Source organism: Molothrus aeneus, chromosome 29 (assembly GCF_037042795.1).
Source record: "Molothrus aeneus isolate 106 chromosome 29, BPBGC_Maene_1.0, whole genome shotgun sequence".
In the NCBI taxonomy this organism is placed as follows: Eukaryota; Metazoa; Chordata; class Aves; order Passeriformes; family Icteridae; genus Molothrus; species Molothrus aeneus.
In genome coordinates this window covers 2001197-2018157 of record NC_089674.1, presented here as the reverse complement: position 1 = coordinate 2018157, position 16961 = coordinate 2001197, and the positions used below count along the sequence as shown (strand labels likewise).

At 54.3% G+C, this 16961-nt stretch overlaps 1 protein-coding gene across 1 annotated transcript; it reads right to left on the bottom strand.

Annotated features, from left to right (window-relative positions):
- Nucleotides 1–399: 399 nt before the first annotated feature.
- Nucleotides 400–14113, bottom strand: SFRP1 (secreted frizzled related protein 1). The gene is made up of 3 exons (XM_066567326.1): nucleotides 13579–14113; nucleotides 8561–8638; nucleotides 400–2598 (listed from the first exon to the last, which is right to left on the bottom strand). Exons 1-3 carry the CDS (start codon nucleotides 14111–14113, stop codon nucleotides 2276–2278), a joined length of 936 nt encoding a protein of 311 aa, XP_066423423.1. The 3' UTR covers nucleotides 400–2275.
- Nucleotides 14114–16961: the final 2848 nt, after the last annotated feature.

Here is a 16961-nt window from a genome sequence, read left to right as displayed (position 1 = left end):
ACAGCACCATGTCAGCTAAACCAACCGACATGGTCTGCCAGGGATGGAGACTCCAGCACTTCCCTGCACAGCCTCCAGGCCAGGCTCCCACAGCCAGCCCCAAAAGGGTTAGGAAAGAGCATCTCTTCATAAAAAGGGAGCTTGGGGGAATTCTATTTAATGGATGAATTTGGCAATTTCAGCAGCAGCAGCAGTGTTCTCTCTGCCACAGGCAGCCCTGTGCTGTGCTCAGGAGGGTGAGGCAGAGGGGACAGAGGGTCCCTGCCCCATCCCAGTGGGGCTTTTAGGGGCACTGTGGGCACTCACAGAGAACCACACCTTCAGCTCATCGTGTCCTGACTCCATTCCCCACGTGGCTGGATTTGTCAGCCCTCTCCATCATTTCACCTCATCAATCTGTGATGTTAAAGCCCATGGTTTATTTATTTCTTTACTTCACTAATAAAGCACATTATCTACAATGATTAATTTTGCAATAAAGAAACAACACTACTACAAATGGTGGTCTAAGACAACCTAAGGGACTCTACAAAGTTCACATCCTAAATCCATCTCTCTGTTAGCTGTGAAACATCATTCCTCAGAGTACTTGGCTTGTTAATGGAATTCTTCTACAACCAAGTCCATGGCTCTGTCCCCATGTGGGAAATACACCACTCCCAAGCTAAGGAATAATTAATTTACCAGTTTTGAGGGGGTTTGGTTCAAACCTCAAAAATGAGGATTTGTTATTTCACTTAACTGTGATACAACAGGATTATCTCAGACATCAGATATTCATTCTCTTAGAGTATTGGTGATGGATGAGAATACTAAATGGAAGGAGGAAGGATAATGAATACAGAGTGGTATGGGTCTGAAAAAGAGAACTAGTCCAATTAACAGAATAATGAATTTCAGCTTGGTCGATAAATGTAATCATTTGGGTAAGATATTCTTTGTCTTTCATAAACTATTTGAAATCATACAAACATGACATTTCAATTAGGGCAAAAAAGACATAATGATAGAGAGCCAAGTTGTCATAGATCAAACAGACAAAACCCCAGACTGATGGGTCCCACAGCAAAGAGGGGAAGACAGAGATGATCCATTCCCTGCAGTGCTCCACAGGGAAAAGCCCTTGGCCTTCTGCTCTCTGGTACTTTGCCAGCAGCCTAAAGGAGCTATAAAAACATCCCTGCTAAAGTGAGGGAGTGTCACAAGCTGGAGGGGCTGGCCATGAGCTCCCCCCAGCCAAAGCCCCAGGCAGGCCAGCAACTGAACCTTTGCTCAGGCTTAAAATGGAGTGACAGGTCTGGGCACCAGCAGCTCAGCCAGCTGGGCAGGGAACTGCCACAGCCAGGAAGGGATCTCAGCCCAGCAAGGGATGTCAGCCCAGGAAGGGATCAGCCCAGGAAGGGATCTCAATCTCAGCCCAGCAAGGGGATCTCAGCCCAGCAAGGGATCTCAGCCCAGCAAGGGATCTCAGCTGGACACTGCTGAGACTGGGGCCTGCTCAAGGCCAAAGGCACAGGTGGAGGCAGAGAACCCCCTCTGCCCTGCTCCCCATGCCAGTGCACCAACACACTGCACACAGTGAGGAGGCTCAGAGGCTGCCTGGGTGCAGCACAGGGGCTCAGCTGGCACAGCAGATGCCAAGGCAGGCACCCAGGGAGACATCACAAGAGATGCTGGTAAGGGAGGGCTCCAGCCCAACAAGGCACCACAAGGAACCAGGGTCAAGGCTTAAACTAAGCAGGTTAAGACTACAATGGGATATTTTTACAGTGAGGGCAATTAGCTATTAGGAATTCTTATCAGAGGTTGTAATGGGTTCTCCACTACTCATTCATTAACTTTGATCATGAAGATAGGATCTCTGTCTAATCAGCCAGCTCTGGTTCCTACAGGAATTCAGGGCAGTCCTGCAGCCATGAAGACAGGAGTGATGTGGTCCACGAGGGTCCTTTCTGCAAGCATGCAAGCTCTGAGCATCACCTCCCAGCCCTCTGCTTGCCCTCTTTACCTGACAGCTGCTATTTCAATATCTGTACAATAACAGGTCTTTAGACAATGCAGACATAAATCTTGTGTGACCTCAGCCACTGCTTGGAGCACGTGCCCAGGCCATCAGGCCAAGGCTTGGGAGGGCTGAGGGAGCTGTGAGGAGCAGGATGGAGGAGCAGGAGGGCTGGGCTCCAGCATCCCTGCTGCAGAGCAGCGAGATGGAGCCGCTGTGCCCACCTGAGCAGGTCCAGGGAGCGGCTCTCCCTCCCTCCCACCAGCCAGGGCATCACTTGAACACGGACGGGAACGTGGGGCAGTCGGGCGATTTCATCTTCTTCATGAACTTCTTGAACTCTTTGTTCTTCTTGTCCCACTTGTAGATGGCTGTCAACAGGTACTGGGTCTTCACCTGGCGGCCCATGATGAGGAAGTAGTGGCTGAGGTTGTCCAGCTGGTGGCAGGGACAGTCTGCCCCGTTTTTTAGGAACAGCACCAGCTTCTTCAGGTTCTTCTTCCGGATGGGCCCCAGCTTCAGTGCCTTCCTCTTCCGTGGAATGATCATCTTGTCCCCATTCTCCTTCTTCACTTCCTTTATGGTCATCTTAAGAGCTGCAAAACAAGATGGGAGAGGGGAAAACTGAAACTCCTAAGCAGCCTTCGCTGCTGCTGCCCCCTCTGCTCCGTGAGGCTGAGGGGGCAGCAGTGCAGTGGCCCCAGCACAGCAACAACGTCCCTGTCCCTGTCCCTCTGCAGACACACAGTGCCCTGCTCCACTCCTGCATTCCCCTTCTCCCTGCTCTGCTCCTGAATTCTCCTCCATGGCATCACCCTGGCCATGACTTGGCCCAGTATGACACCCACAGCCTTGCACCTGGTGGGGAGTGTCACAGACACCTTTGATGAAAAATCCTTTCCTTAGGATCTTTTCTCCTGAGAAGCTGCAGCTTTTCCATGTTTTGCTGCTTTGGAATGTGATTTGGAGAACTTTTTACCCAGCATGTGAAATTGTTTTTACTTGATGACCAATGTCAGCCACCTGTGTCGAGGCTGTGAGCACTCACAAGATTTCATTTTCATTCCATTCTTGCCCTTCCTTGCTGGCCTTCTGATGAAATCCTTTCTTCTGCTCTTTAGTATAGTTTTAATATATCATTTTCTTTTAATATAATATATATCATAGAATAATAAATCAGCCTTCTGAAACATGGAGTCAAGATTCTCATCTCTTCCCTTGTCAGGATTGCCTGCAAATTCCACAGGGGAGCTGCCCCATGCCCAGGAGAGCACCAAGGTAAAACACTGAAATCTTTGCTCCCCTTCCTGAAGCAAAGCACCCAGCACTTCCCATTTGAGAGGGGACTTGTTCAGCTGCCAAGCACAAATGTTAACTGAGTAAATTAGGTGACTTCCCTGCTCTAGAGGCATGGAGAGACTCTTGAAAGGATCATTTAAAAGGTCAATTTGGCTTCTCAAGCATTTGTTTGCAGTCACACCGGCCCTCAGGTGCCTGTGAAACAAATTTTCAAGCACTGAACGTCCCTGGATCAGAGCTGTGGAGATCCCAGCATGCAGTCATGTGTCTGCACCTTCCCTGGGAGGAGGGAAGTTGGTCTGACACAGCTGCCATTGAAAATACTCTCCCCTCTTTGGGTTCAGCGTTTTCCTGAGTTAATCACAATACCCCCCACCCCAAAAAAAAAAGAAAAAAAAAAGGTTTTTTGCCATGACCATGAAGAGGAATTTTGCATACATGGGAAAAATGATGAAAATGTGTTGTACATTAAAACATCATTTCAGTGCCATTTGGCTCTGCCTCGTTTTTGGGGAAAAGCACATATGGACCAAAATTGCTAACATATTTTCATCATTTGGGAGTTTACTTCAGAGCTGCAGATAACCAGTGCTCAGAGAGGTGATTGGTTGGCTGCTGTCCCTTCTCATTAGAGTCTCAGGGCAGTTGCAGGCAGTCCACAAGAAGCTGTGGCTCTGGCAGGGAGATGGCTCCTCACAGCATCATTCCTTGAAGCCCTGCTCTGCTGGAACACTCAGCAGTGAACACGTGTTGCTTCCTGGACAGGAGCACTGCTCACTGCTCCAGACACAGATGGCAGCAGGACAGCACAATGACAATCCTGAGCAGGCAGCAGAGGCTCAGTGTCACCACCCTGACAACAGCAGCAATGGTGTTTGTCTGCCCCTGTGCCAGAAAGATCCCTTAGGTTTGCCAAGATCCTTGTCATGTTACACTGCTATTGTACAAGAAAGTAATCTAGGACTGGAAACCTAAGTGAAATCTTCATTCCATCTGTTTTCCAAATTCAGGAGCTAAAGGAACTCCAGTCTTAAGGAGCTAAAGATGCTGAACCAGATCAGTTTGCAACAGATCTGGAAAATGAAGTAAGGAGTTTTCAAGCAGCTCTAAGCTCCATGACATCAACTGGGCTGCAGTAGCAGCAACACCCCTCAATGTCAGCCTCACTTCCTTTACTCATGCTGACTGGAGCCCTTGCACTAAGCACAGAGGTGTCCAGGGCAGGAGGGATAAAACAGGGAGGGGTGCAAAACACCAGGGCAGGAGAGGTGTAAAACACCATTACAACAATAATAAATAAAACAATTACAGCACAATAAGAGATTTTTGCAAAATGGCTTTTTTGCTTTGCTGAGATCCCTGCAAAATTTGATCTTTTTTGCTAGAGGAAGAAAAGGATCTGCCACTAGTGGAGGAGCTGATCTAGTCCAAGTATCACACAGCATGGAAGACAAAGAAGCTCTGGTGATCCTGGGCTGTGGGAGCTCACAGCTGCTCCCTTCCCTGCACACAGCAGTTTGTGAGCCAGCAATGCAGGTTCATGGGAGCTGCCCAGGGGAACCATAAATCCAGATGTAAACCAAAACCTCATCCAAACCTTGCTCGTGCAGAGCAGCACTCAGAGCCAAGGATGGGATAAGGCCAAGGGGGATGAAGGAGGAGGCTGACCAGGGGTGCAAATAGTTTGTGTCAGGCTCTGTTCTTCCCAGCAGCAATGTCCTTGTAAGCAGCAAGAGCCTGCAGTGCTGCCCAGGTAAGCACATGGAGCACCAAGCTTGCCCTGCCTTTGGTGCTGCAGGCTGAGCAGTCACACAGGCACAGTGATCCCTGCTCAGCCCTCATTCCTCTCTCTGCCTCCCCAAATTTCCCTTGCTCACTTATTTGGGCCACATGCCCTAAGTTCCAGCTCACATTCCAGGTGAGATTCCCAGGTGTGAGAGCTGGGTTCCACAGTGGCAGCCCAGACACACAGCCTTGGCAAACACCAGAGAAGGGGTGCCTGAGGGTGCCCTCATTCCAGGGCTCACCCCACTCCAAGAGCTCAGCCCTATGCAGTGGGAGGCAGCCTCACACTTCTGGGCTTTCCTAGAACATTTAGTGGGGGGCCCTGGTGCTGCTGCAGCTCTCCTGGTGTCCCCCCTGCCCTTTTTGCCAGGCAAAAGGCTGGAGCAGGATGCTTTGAGTCTTGGCTCCAGGCCCCAGCTGAGCTGCCAAAGCAAACAGCTTCCTCACTGGGAGCCCTGGCCTTCCCACTGCCCCCATGCCACACCAAATGTGTCTCAGCAGCAAGTGGGAGAAGGGCCAGGATCACTCTGAGATCCCAGGACAGGCTTGCTCAGCCAGATTTCATCTTCAGCTGTGGCTGCCAGGCAGGAGCTGACCCTAGGAGAGTTTTCCACTGCAGATGTGCCACCTTTCCAGGCCAGCAGCTGCACTGTGACCACAGGCTGCTGCAGCATCAGCTGTGGCACTGGTGGCAGCACCAGTAGCCCAAGAGGGCTGCAGGATCAACATCCCCCTCACAAACCCTTCTTAGAATTTAGCTTCATGGGACACCCACAGTTCCAGCACAACCTTCTCCAAGGACAGCACTGTACCAGGGTAGTCACCAGCTGAGAGCAGAACCCCTGAGCCCTGTTCACAAACCACTACCATGCACCATTCCTGCTCCTCACCCCTCTTTTTCAGCACATAACTAGGATGCTGTCTCTGCTGGGGCCCCACTCCAGCACCTCATGTGCAGGAAAGGGAATGTGAGAGAAGGGAAAGCTCCACTGTTCCTTCAGCCTCGTTTTTCCTTCCTTTAGAAATCACTGAGAAGGAAGAAACCTGCCAGAAGACACATTAGGGCTGTAACAGGAGAAGGCTGCAGGCAAGGACCTGCCAGTCACAGAGCAAAAATAAACAGCATGTATTGATTGTTCTGCAGTCCCCAGTGCCACAGAGCCCGTTCAGCAGGATCCCCTCAGACCCCAGAGAAAGGGCAGAAACAATAAATAAAATCACTAAGAGAAACAGAGCGTGGAATGAACTCCTGGAGTAAGAAACAAGCGCTGGCTGCAGCCCAGGGCAGCTGGGGGAGGTGGCTGTGGGGGCTCTGGAGCCCCATCTCCTACTTCCTCTTGCTTCCAGTGCTGCCTCAGCACACCAGCACCACTGAAATCTACCCTGCAGTCACCCCAGGAGCCTGAGCCAGCCCCTGTGCTGCTCTGTGCTCTGGCACCCCTCACTGACATCCACCCCAAAGCTGTTTTGTTCTCAGAGGAGCAGCCCAGCTGCCTCAAAGCAGCATCCCAGAGTCCACATTGATCCTTGCTCAAAGGTGAGCCCAGAATTCTGCTGCACCACGAGGCTGGCAGTCTCCTGGCACCCCTCTGACCCCCAGCACCTTGTCCATGATCCTCTCCTGCCTTGTCTTTGCAGTTTGTGTTCACAGCTCACTGCAGCTCTGTTCCTGCACTGCTGGGAAGAACAGAGCCTGACACAAACTATTTGCACCCCTGGTCAGCCTCCTCCTTCATCCCCCTTGGCCTTATCCCCTCTTGGCTCTGTACTCTAGGCTACAGAGTCTCTTCCTAACTGGCACAGCCACACATCTCTGGTGGGCAGAGTGCTCCTCACCTCTTTTCTGTAGCAAGCTGCTGAGATGTAAGAGAAAATCTGCAGTAACAGCAGGAATCAGTGCAAGACCTACCAACAGCTGCCCCATGCAGCACATGTTAGTTTAAACATTTATTGTACATGTCTGGCTTTGATGAGGATCTGTAACCTGTCAGCTGCCAGTGTTTACCTTGGTGGACGTGCATGAGAAACCTCAGTCTGAAGGTTTGGGAGTTTCTAATAGTGCCAGATAAACAGCTTTCCTCAGAAATCACCCCATGACAGTAACCCCCAAGACTAAACAAAGAGCCAAGGGCCATACGCTGTGCTCTGGGAAAACTTCCTGAAGATGATGCCTCCTCCACCAGCCTCTCCCTCCCCTGAGACATCCTCCTCACCCCTGCATTGCCTTCCCTTCCCTCACAGGGCACAGGTAGGACCATCCTACCCCGTGTTCCTGCTCCCCAGCTGGCCACATCTGCCAGGAAATAATTCCATCCCCAGTGTCCCCACTGCCTTTCCCAGTAACAACTTAACACTGTGGGCAAGTCACTGACCCGAGCTGCTCTGCTGAGGCAGGGAATTCCTCTGGTTTGGCCTCTGCTCCCTGCTGTCCAACTGTCCCAGAGCACAGGAGGATATTTAGCAGCAGAAGCTGATGACAAGCATGCAGTTAAGTTTGTATTTCCCTTCCCAGCAGGAAGGACACCCCCCTGGCTCCCCTCTGGTGAGGGGACAGGTACTGCAGTGACCCCAGCACCACATCCCTGCTGCCACTGGCCAGTGCCCCTCTCTCCTCCTCTGGGACAAAGGTGTCCCAGGCCCTGGACTGGGGCAATGCCTCTGCACCACTGCAAGCCCAGGCAGGGAGCCCCTGGTCCCAGAGGCTGTTTCTCCCTCCCTGTAGGTGCAGTGAGGCCAGGGGCAGCTCTGATTCAGCTCCCATGGCCTGCCCAGAACTGAGCTCTGAGCACTCAGCACCTCCCACTCCCCAGCCAGGCCAAGCACTGAATGTCTGCTTCCATTCCCCAGCCAAGCCAGAAGTATGCACATTCCTGGGAAACTATTACATGGGTGTTCCTGTTGGTGCTTTTCCCTGTTAGAAAAAGTCTGTGCTGAACTGAAGACTTCTGGCATACCAAATCTGCAGGACAGTTGAGAATTCATTTCCAGCAGAGAGGGTAGCACACCAGCATGCAGAGCAGGTTTGGGTTTGCATAAGCACGCTCTGGTACAGGGCACATTCAAGTGCTAATCCCCCAGGAATGCACACCTTGTTCAATATGCCTTTAATAATCTTCCAGGAAGGTTACATACACCAGCAAGGATGTCAAAAGCAGTTAATTCTGGGTTTGATCTGAGAAAGCTAATATATTTCCTCGTGATAATCTTTTTTTCTAAATGAAGTTCAGTTTACCACTGATTGTCTCACTCACTCACTCATTTAGGACAAAGCCTCGGAGCAGTTTTGCATTTTTTAACAACGTCCACCTCTGCATACCCACAGTGACATCTAGAGGCGCACGTGCCTGGCCTTGGGGACACATTGCAGGACACACAGCACCAGGGTGGGCAGGGAAGTGCGGTAGCTCCAGTCCAGCCACACAGGAGTCATGCTGTCCATGACCAGCTGGGAGTGCCTAGGGTGCTCCTTCTTACCAAACTCGCTGGCACACAGGTGCTCCACGATGGCCTCTGACTTCATCTCATTGTCACAAGGGGGACACACGGTCGTTCCTGGCAAGAGAAAAGAAGTGAAGACAATTGAGAGGTGGCAGGAAGCCAGCAGAAGCAGCACCACAGAGCCACACTGGCCATGCTGTCACACTGTCACCCTCGAGGGGGATCCATGCCCATGCACCCTCCCACGGGCTCCCAGCTCCCAGAAGTGTGGGCCAACACCCTGCTGGGTGTAAGGAGCCGTGCACTGGCTTACAGGGCAGCCCTGGCCACAGGCAGCCTGTGCCAGCCCCACTCCAATGCTGTCAGTGGCCCCAAGGGCAGGCACAGGCAGCTGCTAAGAGCAGAAGGACAGCACTGGCAGAGAAAGGAGTTCTCAGGGCCAGGCACTCAGCTGAGGGGAGAGCTTGCCAAGGGGCATGGCCCATGGCCTCCTGACATTCCCTCCCCACTGCATGCCAAGGCAGGCACGCAGTGCCCCAACCCCAGCACAGCAGCAGGATGCTGCCCAGAGATGCCTCAAGTGTGCCAAGGTGGTGCCAGGCAAGGGGTTCAGGACTGGCACAGCCCAGTCCAGCGCTCCCCTCACTACTGGGGACCATGGCACAGACTGCCCAGGCAGACCCTCACTACCCTCCCTCCTGCCTGTCCCAGAGCAGCACTGGCTGGGGGTGGACCAGCACAGCTCTTGTGGATGCTGCCACCACCAAGAGCGATCATCCTCTCTTTTGTTTTGAGCCCAGGGCAGCCCCGTGGCTCCAGCAGAGCAGAGCCACCTCTGCTTGGCAGTTGCTGGCAGTGGTCAACAACTGCCCCCTGGGAAATGCCAGCCCAGGGGATTTCACTGGGATCTGTCCTGGGAGGAAATCTCACTTCACCCAAAGAATCAGAATCTGTTTCCAAGTCCTCATCTGCAGTTGGGGCAGACCACCCAGCAGCACAGACATAGATTTGAGCTACTGGCAGATTAATTTACTGAGCTGGGAGATGCTGCTTGTTCCTGGTCCAGCAGGACGGAGGGCTCTTCCCACACAAGGGAGTTATTCTCAGGGACAACACTGCAGCAAAACATCTGCCAGTAAACAGAGCACTCATGGCCTTCCAGCCCTCAGCCAGGCCAGCAAACCCACAGCATTGCTGGCCTGAAAAGCAGAGAGGTGTCTCAGAAAGAGGGGTGCAGAGCCAGGGAGGCACAGCCACGACCATGCTGTCGTGTCTCCTCAGATGCCCCACGGGGATTCAGGCCAGACTTTTGTTTTCTGTGGCTTGTTCTTTCCCTGTCGCCACCCCCAAATCTCTTCTGTGCCAAATGCTGATTCCTGGGGACGTGCACCATGGCTTTATTAATCACACATGCAGAGCAACTGCCTTCTGCTCACTCCTATGTGCAAGTCACGAGTCAGCCTTCACAGCACCAACATCCACACTCTCTGTACCTCTGAGAGCTGCCCATCCCCTGGGGAACCCCTTCTTCCAGAACCCTGACATGCAAGTGCCACTATCAGCATCTCAGAGTGACACAGGCAGGAGCCAGCCTTTGGAGATATGATGATGCCCACAGTCAGAATATTCCTTTCCAGGCTGCACATTGAGTGTGCTCATGACAAGGGAGAGAGGGTGCTCACAGGAAGGTGACACAGGCCCAGCCCTCCATCTGCTGCAGAGCCACCAGTTCATCACCGTGCTGGGGAACAAGCTGGGGACCCTGCCATGCCAAGCACTTCCATCTGCCTCAGCAGCCCAAGTGCACGTGAGGCTGGCAAAGCCTACACCAGCCTCAGACAAACATGAAAGCCACCACTGCATCCACTCTCTGAGCTTTCCAGGCAACCAATTAAAATAGAAAAAAAAAAAAAAAAAAGCAAACAAAAATGGAAAATAAGACTCATTGTTCCCTGGTGCAAATACAGGCTTTGTTCTAGCTCTGCTCCAGCAGCCCCTGAACAGGCTGTAACACACCCAGGGTGGCAGAGACCCCTGCCCTGCTGCACCAGGAGCCACCAGCCATCCTGTGGGCTGGACCTGGGACCCCTGGACAGCCCCTTCCACAGGCAGCAGCTTCACTTATGCACAATCCCCCTGCCCCAATCAACAACCTTGATCAGGTTGCTCAGAGTCCTTGACCATGAATGTTTCCAAGGATGGGGCACCCACCCTGTTTCTAGATAGTCTTTGCCAGCATTTTACAACCCTCATTGCAAAAAACTTCCTCCTTACATCCAATCTAAATCAACCCATCCTCCACTCCTGCCTCCTGCAGCCCTTTCACAGCACAACAGGACTACTGGCAATGGGAAGAAAAATTGTCCTCTGCTCTGAATCACCACATCACACCAGAGTCAGGAACACAAATGCTGGGGCCCAGCCAGCTCCTGCCCAGCTCTGTGCTTCAGGAAAGCTGCTGTTCTGTGGAGCCACAGCCACTCCAGACCTGCAAGCCCTCCCATCCCTCCTGAGGCACTGGAGCAGACATCCCCAGCCCACCCTCGGGGCCCACTGCAGCTTGGCTGGGGCCCATCTGCAAACTCCAAGCACAATCTCAGCTGCCTCCAGCTCACTTGTTCCCTGCTGACCATTTTCCAATGCCTGGCTGCAGAGCCAGCTTACTCCAGGGGCAAGAGAAGGAATGTGTAATGCTGTATTAATCTGCAACTCCCCTGATGCATCCTGTGGGCCTGCAGGCTTTACTGCCTGTGCTTAAGGAGAAAGGAATTCAGCAGGTCAGCTCTTTGAGAGGCAGAAACAAATTCCAATTTCAAGGTGTTAATGGGGGAAAATACTGAAAGGGTTTGTTCTTATTAGTACCAAGAGAAAAGGGGGGACACTGCTTGGTTCTGACTCTCTTTGAATCAACAGGAAACACCCCTGTGCCCAAGAGCAAAGGGACTCCAGGAGTTGGTGCTGACAGAAAACACAGACAAACCATGGACAGGGTGCACACAGCAGAACCCAGGCAGACAAGTACCCAGCAGCACAGGGACAAGGACTGAGCTGCAGGTCACCCAGGATGACATGACATCTGCAGGAGGTGGCAGGACTGAGCTGCAGGTCACCCAGGATGTCACTTGACATCTGCAGGAGGTGGCAGTACCAGAGCTGAAGCAATGGGTGCCTTATGGGCCACTAAGAGAGCCTCTGTGGCATGCAGGACATCCAGCAGTGCTGGCTCACATCACACCAGTGGTTGCAATTCACTTGGAGTTTGCTTTTTTTTTTCCACTCCAAACTGAGGCACCACAAGAAAGCAGCAGTGTCCCACCCCACTGCTGCCTTCAAGACAGGTCCAAAAGGTGAAGACAGAAGTCATTAAACTACTCAGTGGAAAACCTGGCAGATGCTGCTCCTTTAGGAGACTGTTCCCAAGCCTTGGCTCATTAATGTCTGTAAAATGAATGACCTGCACACAGCTCAGACTCTCTTTCAGACCCAGGAAGGGGCTGCTCACACCCAGCTGTCCCAGGAGCATGCTTGGCTGCAAGTCCCTGGGGAAATAAAAGCAACCTTTGTACCTGCAACACGGAACACGGCTGTGGTCATGACCAAGGGTCCAGGTTCACATAAGAAATATTAATTTAGAGCATTCCTGGAAAACAAGGTTTCTCCAGCAGGAAGGGCAAGCCATGACAAGGAAGCCAGTATGGCTGTGCTGCCATCACTGTGGGGAGAGGCTGGTCCCTGGCAAGGAGCTCAGGCCCCCAGCTCCCCCCTGGCGCTGGAACAAACTTCACATTGCACCTGCCTCTGGATGTCACTGAGACACGACAGGGGCTCCTGCACACAGCTCCTCTGGGTGTCCCCTGTGCCTGCCAGGCCACAGTCCCCGTGCCACTGCTCTGCACTGCCCTCCACAGCTGCTGGACACCCCTGAGGGTGTCACCCCTCTGCTGCAGGATGCACTCCTCTCCTGTCCTCTAACAGCGGGGCTCTCTGAAGTCGAGTCCTTCCAAGAGGGGCAGATGACACTGCACAGCACCCGTCGGCTGGGTTACTTCTCCCAGTCGAGCACCACGCACAGCTTTTATCTGTACAGGTGACTGCAAAGGGCAGGCGAGCTCTGACACAACACAGAAGCCACAGAAAGCACTGAGCCCCCCCTCCCTGCTTGTGCTGAGCTCCTCCCGAGCACCGGCACTGTGCCCCCGTGGGAGCAGGAGTGACAATTCCCTTCAATTCCCTTAAGCACTGCACTCTCTTAGAGCCCTCTGCCATCTCCCTCGACAAACATTCCTCCTGTCAGCCTTTCACAGCGCTCCAATAGCAAACACCCAAGTGACACCAGGATATTTATTTATTTTCAAGTTTCCAGCTACAAGCCAGACTCACTGCAACTTGAACAAGCCAGTCTGGCACCACAGAAACGTGCTGCACGCAACGGAAACAAACACGAACCACGCTCACTTTCCCCAGTCGTTTCTGGGCAGGTTCCTTGCTCCCTCTCCAGCCCACAGCCCACCCGAGGGCAGGGCTGGATCTCCATGCATGCCCAGCCTCTTGCCCTAGGACTGCAGTGGACACGGGGACAGCCAGGACTGCTGTCACTGTTGGCTCCAGTCAGCCAACACTTTCTGCTGTGGACACCACACATACTCCTGCTGCCCAGAGCAGCCCTGCAGGAGCCTGGCTCGGGAGCAGAACCAGGACCGTGCAGTATCTGAGGATGGAGGGTCACACCTTGGTCCATCAGGGCTGGAGCCCAGCCCCAGTGCCTGTGCAGGCATCAGAACAGGCACAACCCCACCATGTTCCAAAGAGCCTCTCCCAAGGCTCTGGGATAGGGATGAGGAGCTGGCAGGGCATCCCACCTCCTTTGGGACAGGAGGGCACAGAGAGTGCTCAGAGGCTAGAGGAGGGCTGCTGGCAAGAAGAAGAGTTCAGGTGAGCCTCCTCCTGCCACAAGAACCCCTTCAGTCCCGTGGGGGCCCTCCTGGGCTAACACCTGCCCCGCCAGCTCAGAGAGGAGCGCCAGGAGCAAGGCTGCAGCACAAGCCATGCCTTACCTTTGGGCCTGGAGACCTCGGTGGCATTGGGAGCTGTCATAGCAATGCAGACGTCATCCTGGGGAAACTGGTCACACTTGAGCATCTCTGGCCAGAAGAAGCCAAAGAACTGCATGACAGGCTCACAGGAGTCACGCACGGCCTCGCAGAGCCAGCGGCAGGGGTAGACCGGCCGGTCCAGGCAGACGGGGGCAAAGAGGGAGCAGAGGAAGACCTGGGTACCCATATGGCAATTCTTGTTGAGCAGCGGCACCCAGCTGCTCGCCTGGTGCTTCACCTCGGCCATGGTCTCGTGGTCCAGCAGGTTGGGCAGCACCATCTTGTCGTAGCCCACGCTGTGGCACAGCCGCAGGTCGGCGGGGATGGCCACGCACTGGTGGGGTTTGGCGTAGAAGCGCCCGCCAGGGTAAGGGCCCAGGTCTGACTGGTAGCTGACATAGTCGTACTCGCTGGCCACGCCGCAGGCCAGCAGCCCGGCGGCCACCGACAGCACCGCACGCAGGGCGGCCCCACCGGGCCCCCTCACACTGCCCATCGCCGCCACCCGCCGACGGTGGCCACCGACAGCACCGCACGCCGCTCCCCGCCGGGCGCCCAGCTGCCGGCGGCCGCCCCCGGGGACTCTCCTCGCGGCCCCTCCGCCGCCCCGAGCTCGCTGCCCGCCGAGCCCCGCCGAGCCCCTCACAGCCCCGCCGCCCTCCCGCCACCCCGGCCCCGGCCCCGCTCTGGCCGCGCTCCGGCCGCGCCGCGGGTTTGTGAGCCCGCGGCAGCCAATCAGCGCCGCGCCGCCCGCCGCGCGCTGGCCCGCCGCTGTCAATCAGCGACCGCAGGAGCCAATCCCGCCCCGCCCCGCCCCGCCCTGCCCAGCGCGGCCCCGACGGCCCCACAGCTCGGCTCGGCTCGGCTCGGCTCGGCTCGGCTCGGCTCGGCTCGGCTCGGCTCGGCTCGGCTCGGCTCGGCTCGGCTCGGCTCGGCTCGGCTCGGCTCGGCTCGGCCCGGCTCGGCTCGGCTCGGCTCGGCCCGGCCCGGCCCGGCCCGGCCCGGCCCGGCCCGGCCCGGCCCGGCTCTGCTCGGCTCCACGGCTCGGCTCTGCCCGGCGCTGCTCAGCTCGGTCCGGTCCGGCCCGGCGTCACCTGTAGTGGCTGAGGGCCCGTCCCACCCGGCTCGGCCCGGCCCGGCCCGGCCCGGCCCAGCGAAGTGCAGCCGGGGCAGCTCGGGTGTACCCAGAGCCCCCGGGCCGGAGTTCGCCCGTAGCTCCGCTCGGCCGCAGCCCCGGTGCGCGGCCCGAAGCCCCCGGAGCCCTTCCCGGTCTCTGAAGCCGGGGCGGCTCTGGGAGGTGCCGGCGCTCCTGAGCGGCTGTTCCGAGGTTGCAGATATTTCTGTGAACCTGTACTGGACCGTGCAGAACAAATCCCAACAGAAACTATGACATTCAAAGAAGAAAAAAACCAAACAATCACCAACACCAAACAAAACGAAAATCAGGAGAGAGCAAGGGGCCCTGTTGTGTAAAGGGTGCCCTGTTCCAGATGTGCTGGAGGAGCAGGAGCTGCATTCCCCATTCCTCCACCCTTACCTTGCTGTGCTCCTCGGGGCTTGCAAGGACTCGCTGCCCTCCACAGCCGGGAGGAGGAGGATGGAGGCCGTGGGGCTGCCCAGATGCAAGGAGGGTGTACGGGGGTGCATTCCAGGCAGGAGAAGCTGTCTCATCCTTGTGCACCACATCTGGCCATCGAGCAGCTCTGCCCCTGCGTGCCTACAGGGCTCTGAGCTCTCTCCTCTGGGATCCTCCAAAGCTGCCCTTCCTGCTGCTGCCTTCGGCTCGAGCAACTTGTACCACTTAAAACAGGAACTACACCTCATTGAGAGGTAAATGGAAGAGGCTCTGCAGCCTTGAAGGCTGAAAGAGCCACTTTCACCTGAGGGCCAGCAGAACAGAGCAGCCAGTTAGCAGCACTAATGAAGTGAAGAATTTAGCGGTAAACGAGGGACCCGGAGCAAAAGAGGCATTTGGATGGAGCAGGCTCTCTCCTGCTACTCGGGCTCAGGAAATGATGGCAAAGCACTGATCACTGCTTGTACCAAGAAACAGCTGCAAAATGGACTTTTCATTCCTTGAGAAATCCTGACAGAATCTGCTTTTACCAAAAGTAGTTTAGAAACTCTGAAACATCTCGTTTTGAGAATTTAGAAAACAGTGCTGCGTCCCAGGAAACAAGTGTAATTCAGGCATCCTGATTTGCACCCAGGTGTTAGATCCATGGGCACAAGTCTCTGGTTGGGAACCATACTGTGCCAGTGCCTCTTCATTTTCCATGGCAAGATCATGGGAAAGTCTCATGGCCTCTCTGTTTGCAGAGCAGCAATTGGGTGTGTTTGACTTTGGCAGTGCTGTGATCCTTCTGTTCCAGGATGGATGCAATGGGAATGTCACAGGCAGGCAAGGTGAGCTCTTGGGAAACTCTTGTTCAAAAGTTGGAGAGCTCTCCAAAGGCACCAGCAGTAACACTGCAACAACTAAAAATTAGAGTCAGGGTTCCAGTTATTGCAGGTCAGCAATTAGCACATGGCACCAGGTAAATGTGATGTCAGGCTCACCCCAGGGACGTGTATCCTGGAGCATCCCACACTGATTAGTGGCTTTCACTGCACAGTAGCTGCTGAGCCTGCCACAGTTCACAGCTCTTGATCCAAGCAGGGAAGCTCACAGTTCAGCACGCCTTGGCTGCTAAATCTGACCACATGCATGGTCTGGACAGTTCCTGAACTTGGCTCAGGGAAGGTCTTTGCTGGCTGCCTCCTCTCTTCTGTGGCTGACATCCACATCCATGACATCAACGCCTGAATGGGAAATCAAGAGTAAATTTTAAACTGAAATACAATTGAGCAGCAAATACAATTGCTGGCAAACCATTTTTTATTTTAAAAATATAAGAAATCAGGGAGAAGGAGGAAAAAAACTAAACCAAATGAAAATGCCAACTCTAGTCTAGGCCACTAAATTGCTTAATACATGATATTAGACCCCTGAGAAAGCAGCTGCCCAAGAAGGGCTGCTCTTCCAACAGACCTCTTCCAGACTGCACATGAACTTTTCTGAGTGAAGCCTGTGCAGCCATTTCCCTTCATAATTATGTAGCCCACTGCTTCTTAAATCTCTGCCTTGTCTCTAATGTCATAGCCATTTATTGCTGCCTTTCCCACAGGGGCTAACATTTTCTTCTTGAATAACAAGACGCTTTGCACCGCACACCATTCTGGCTGTCCCAAGACCTCTCCTGCCCTGTGAAAAGCCCAGCCCAATTAACCGTGCCTATTTCTGGCTCCATTGTTCATCCCAGCAGCCTGTGCAGGACCAGGCACTCTGCCCTCATCTGCAGCTC

Coding starts and splice junctions, on each gene's coding strand:
- SFRP1 (XM_066567326.1), bottom strand. CDS start 14,113: ATGGGCAGTGTGAGGGGGCCCGGTGGGGCCGCCCTGCGTGCGGTGCTG. Junction 8,639..13,578: donor CGAGGTCTCCAGGCCCAAAG/GTAAGGCATGGC, acceptor TTCTCTTGCCAG/GAACGACCGTGTGTCCCCCT. Junction 2,599..8,560: donor CCTGTGTGCCAGCGAGTTTG/GTAAGAAGGAGC, acceptor CTTGTTTTGCAG/CTCTTAAGATGACCATAAAG.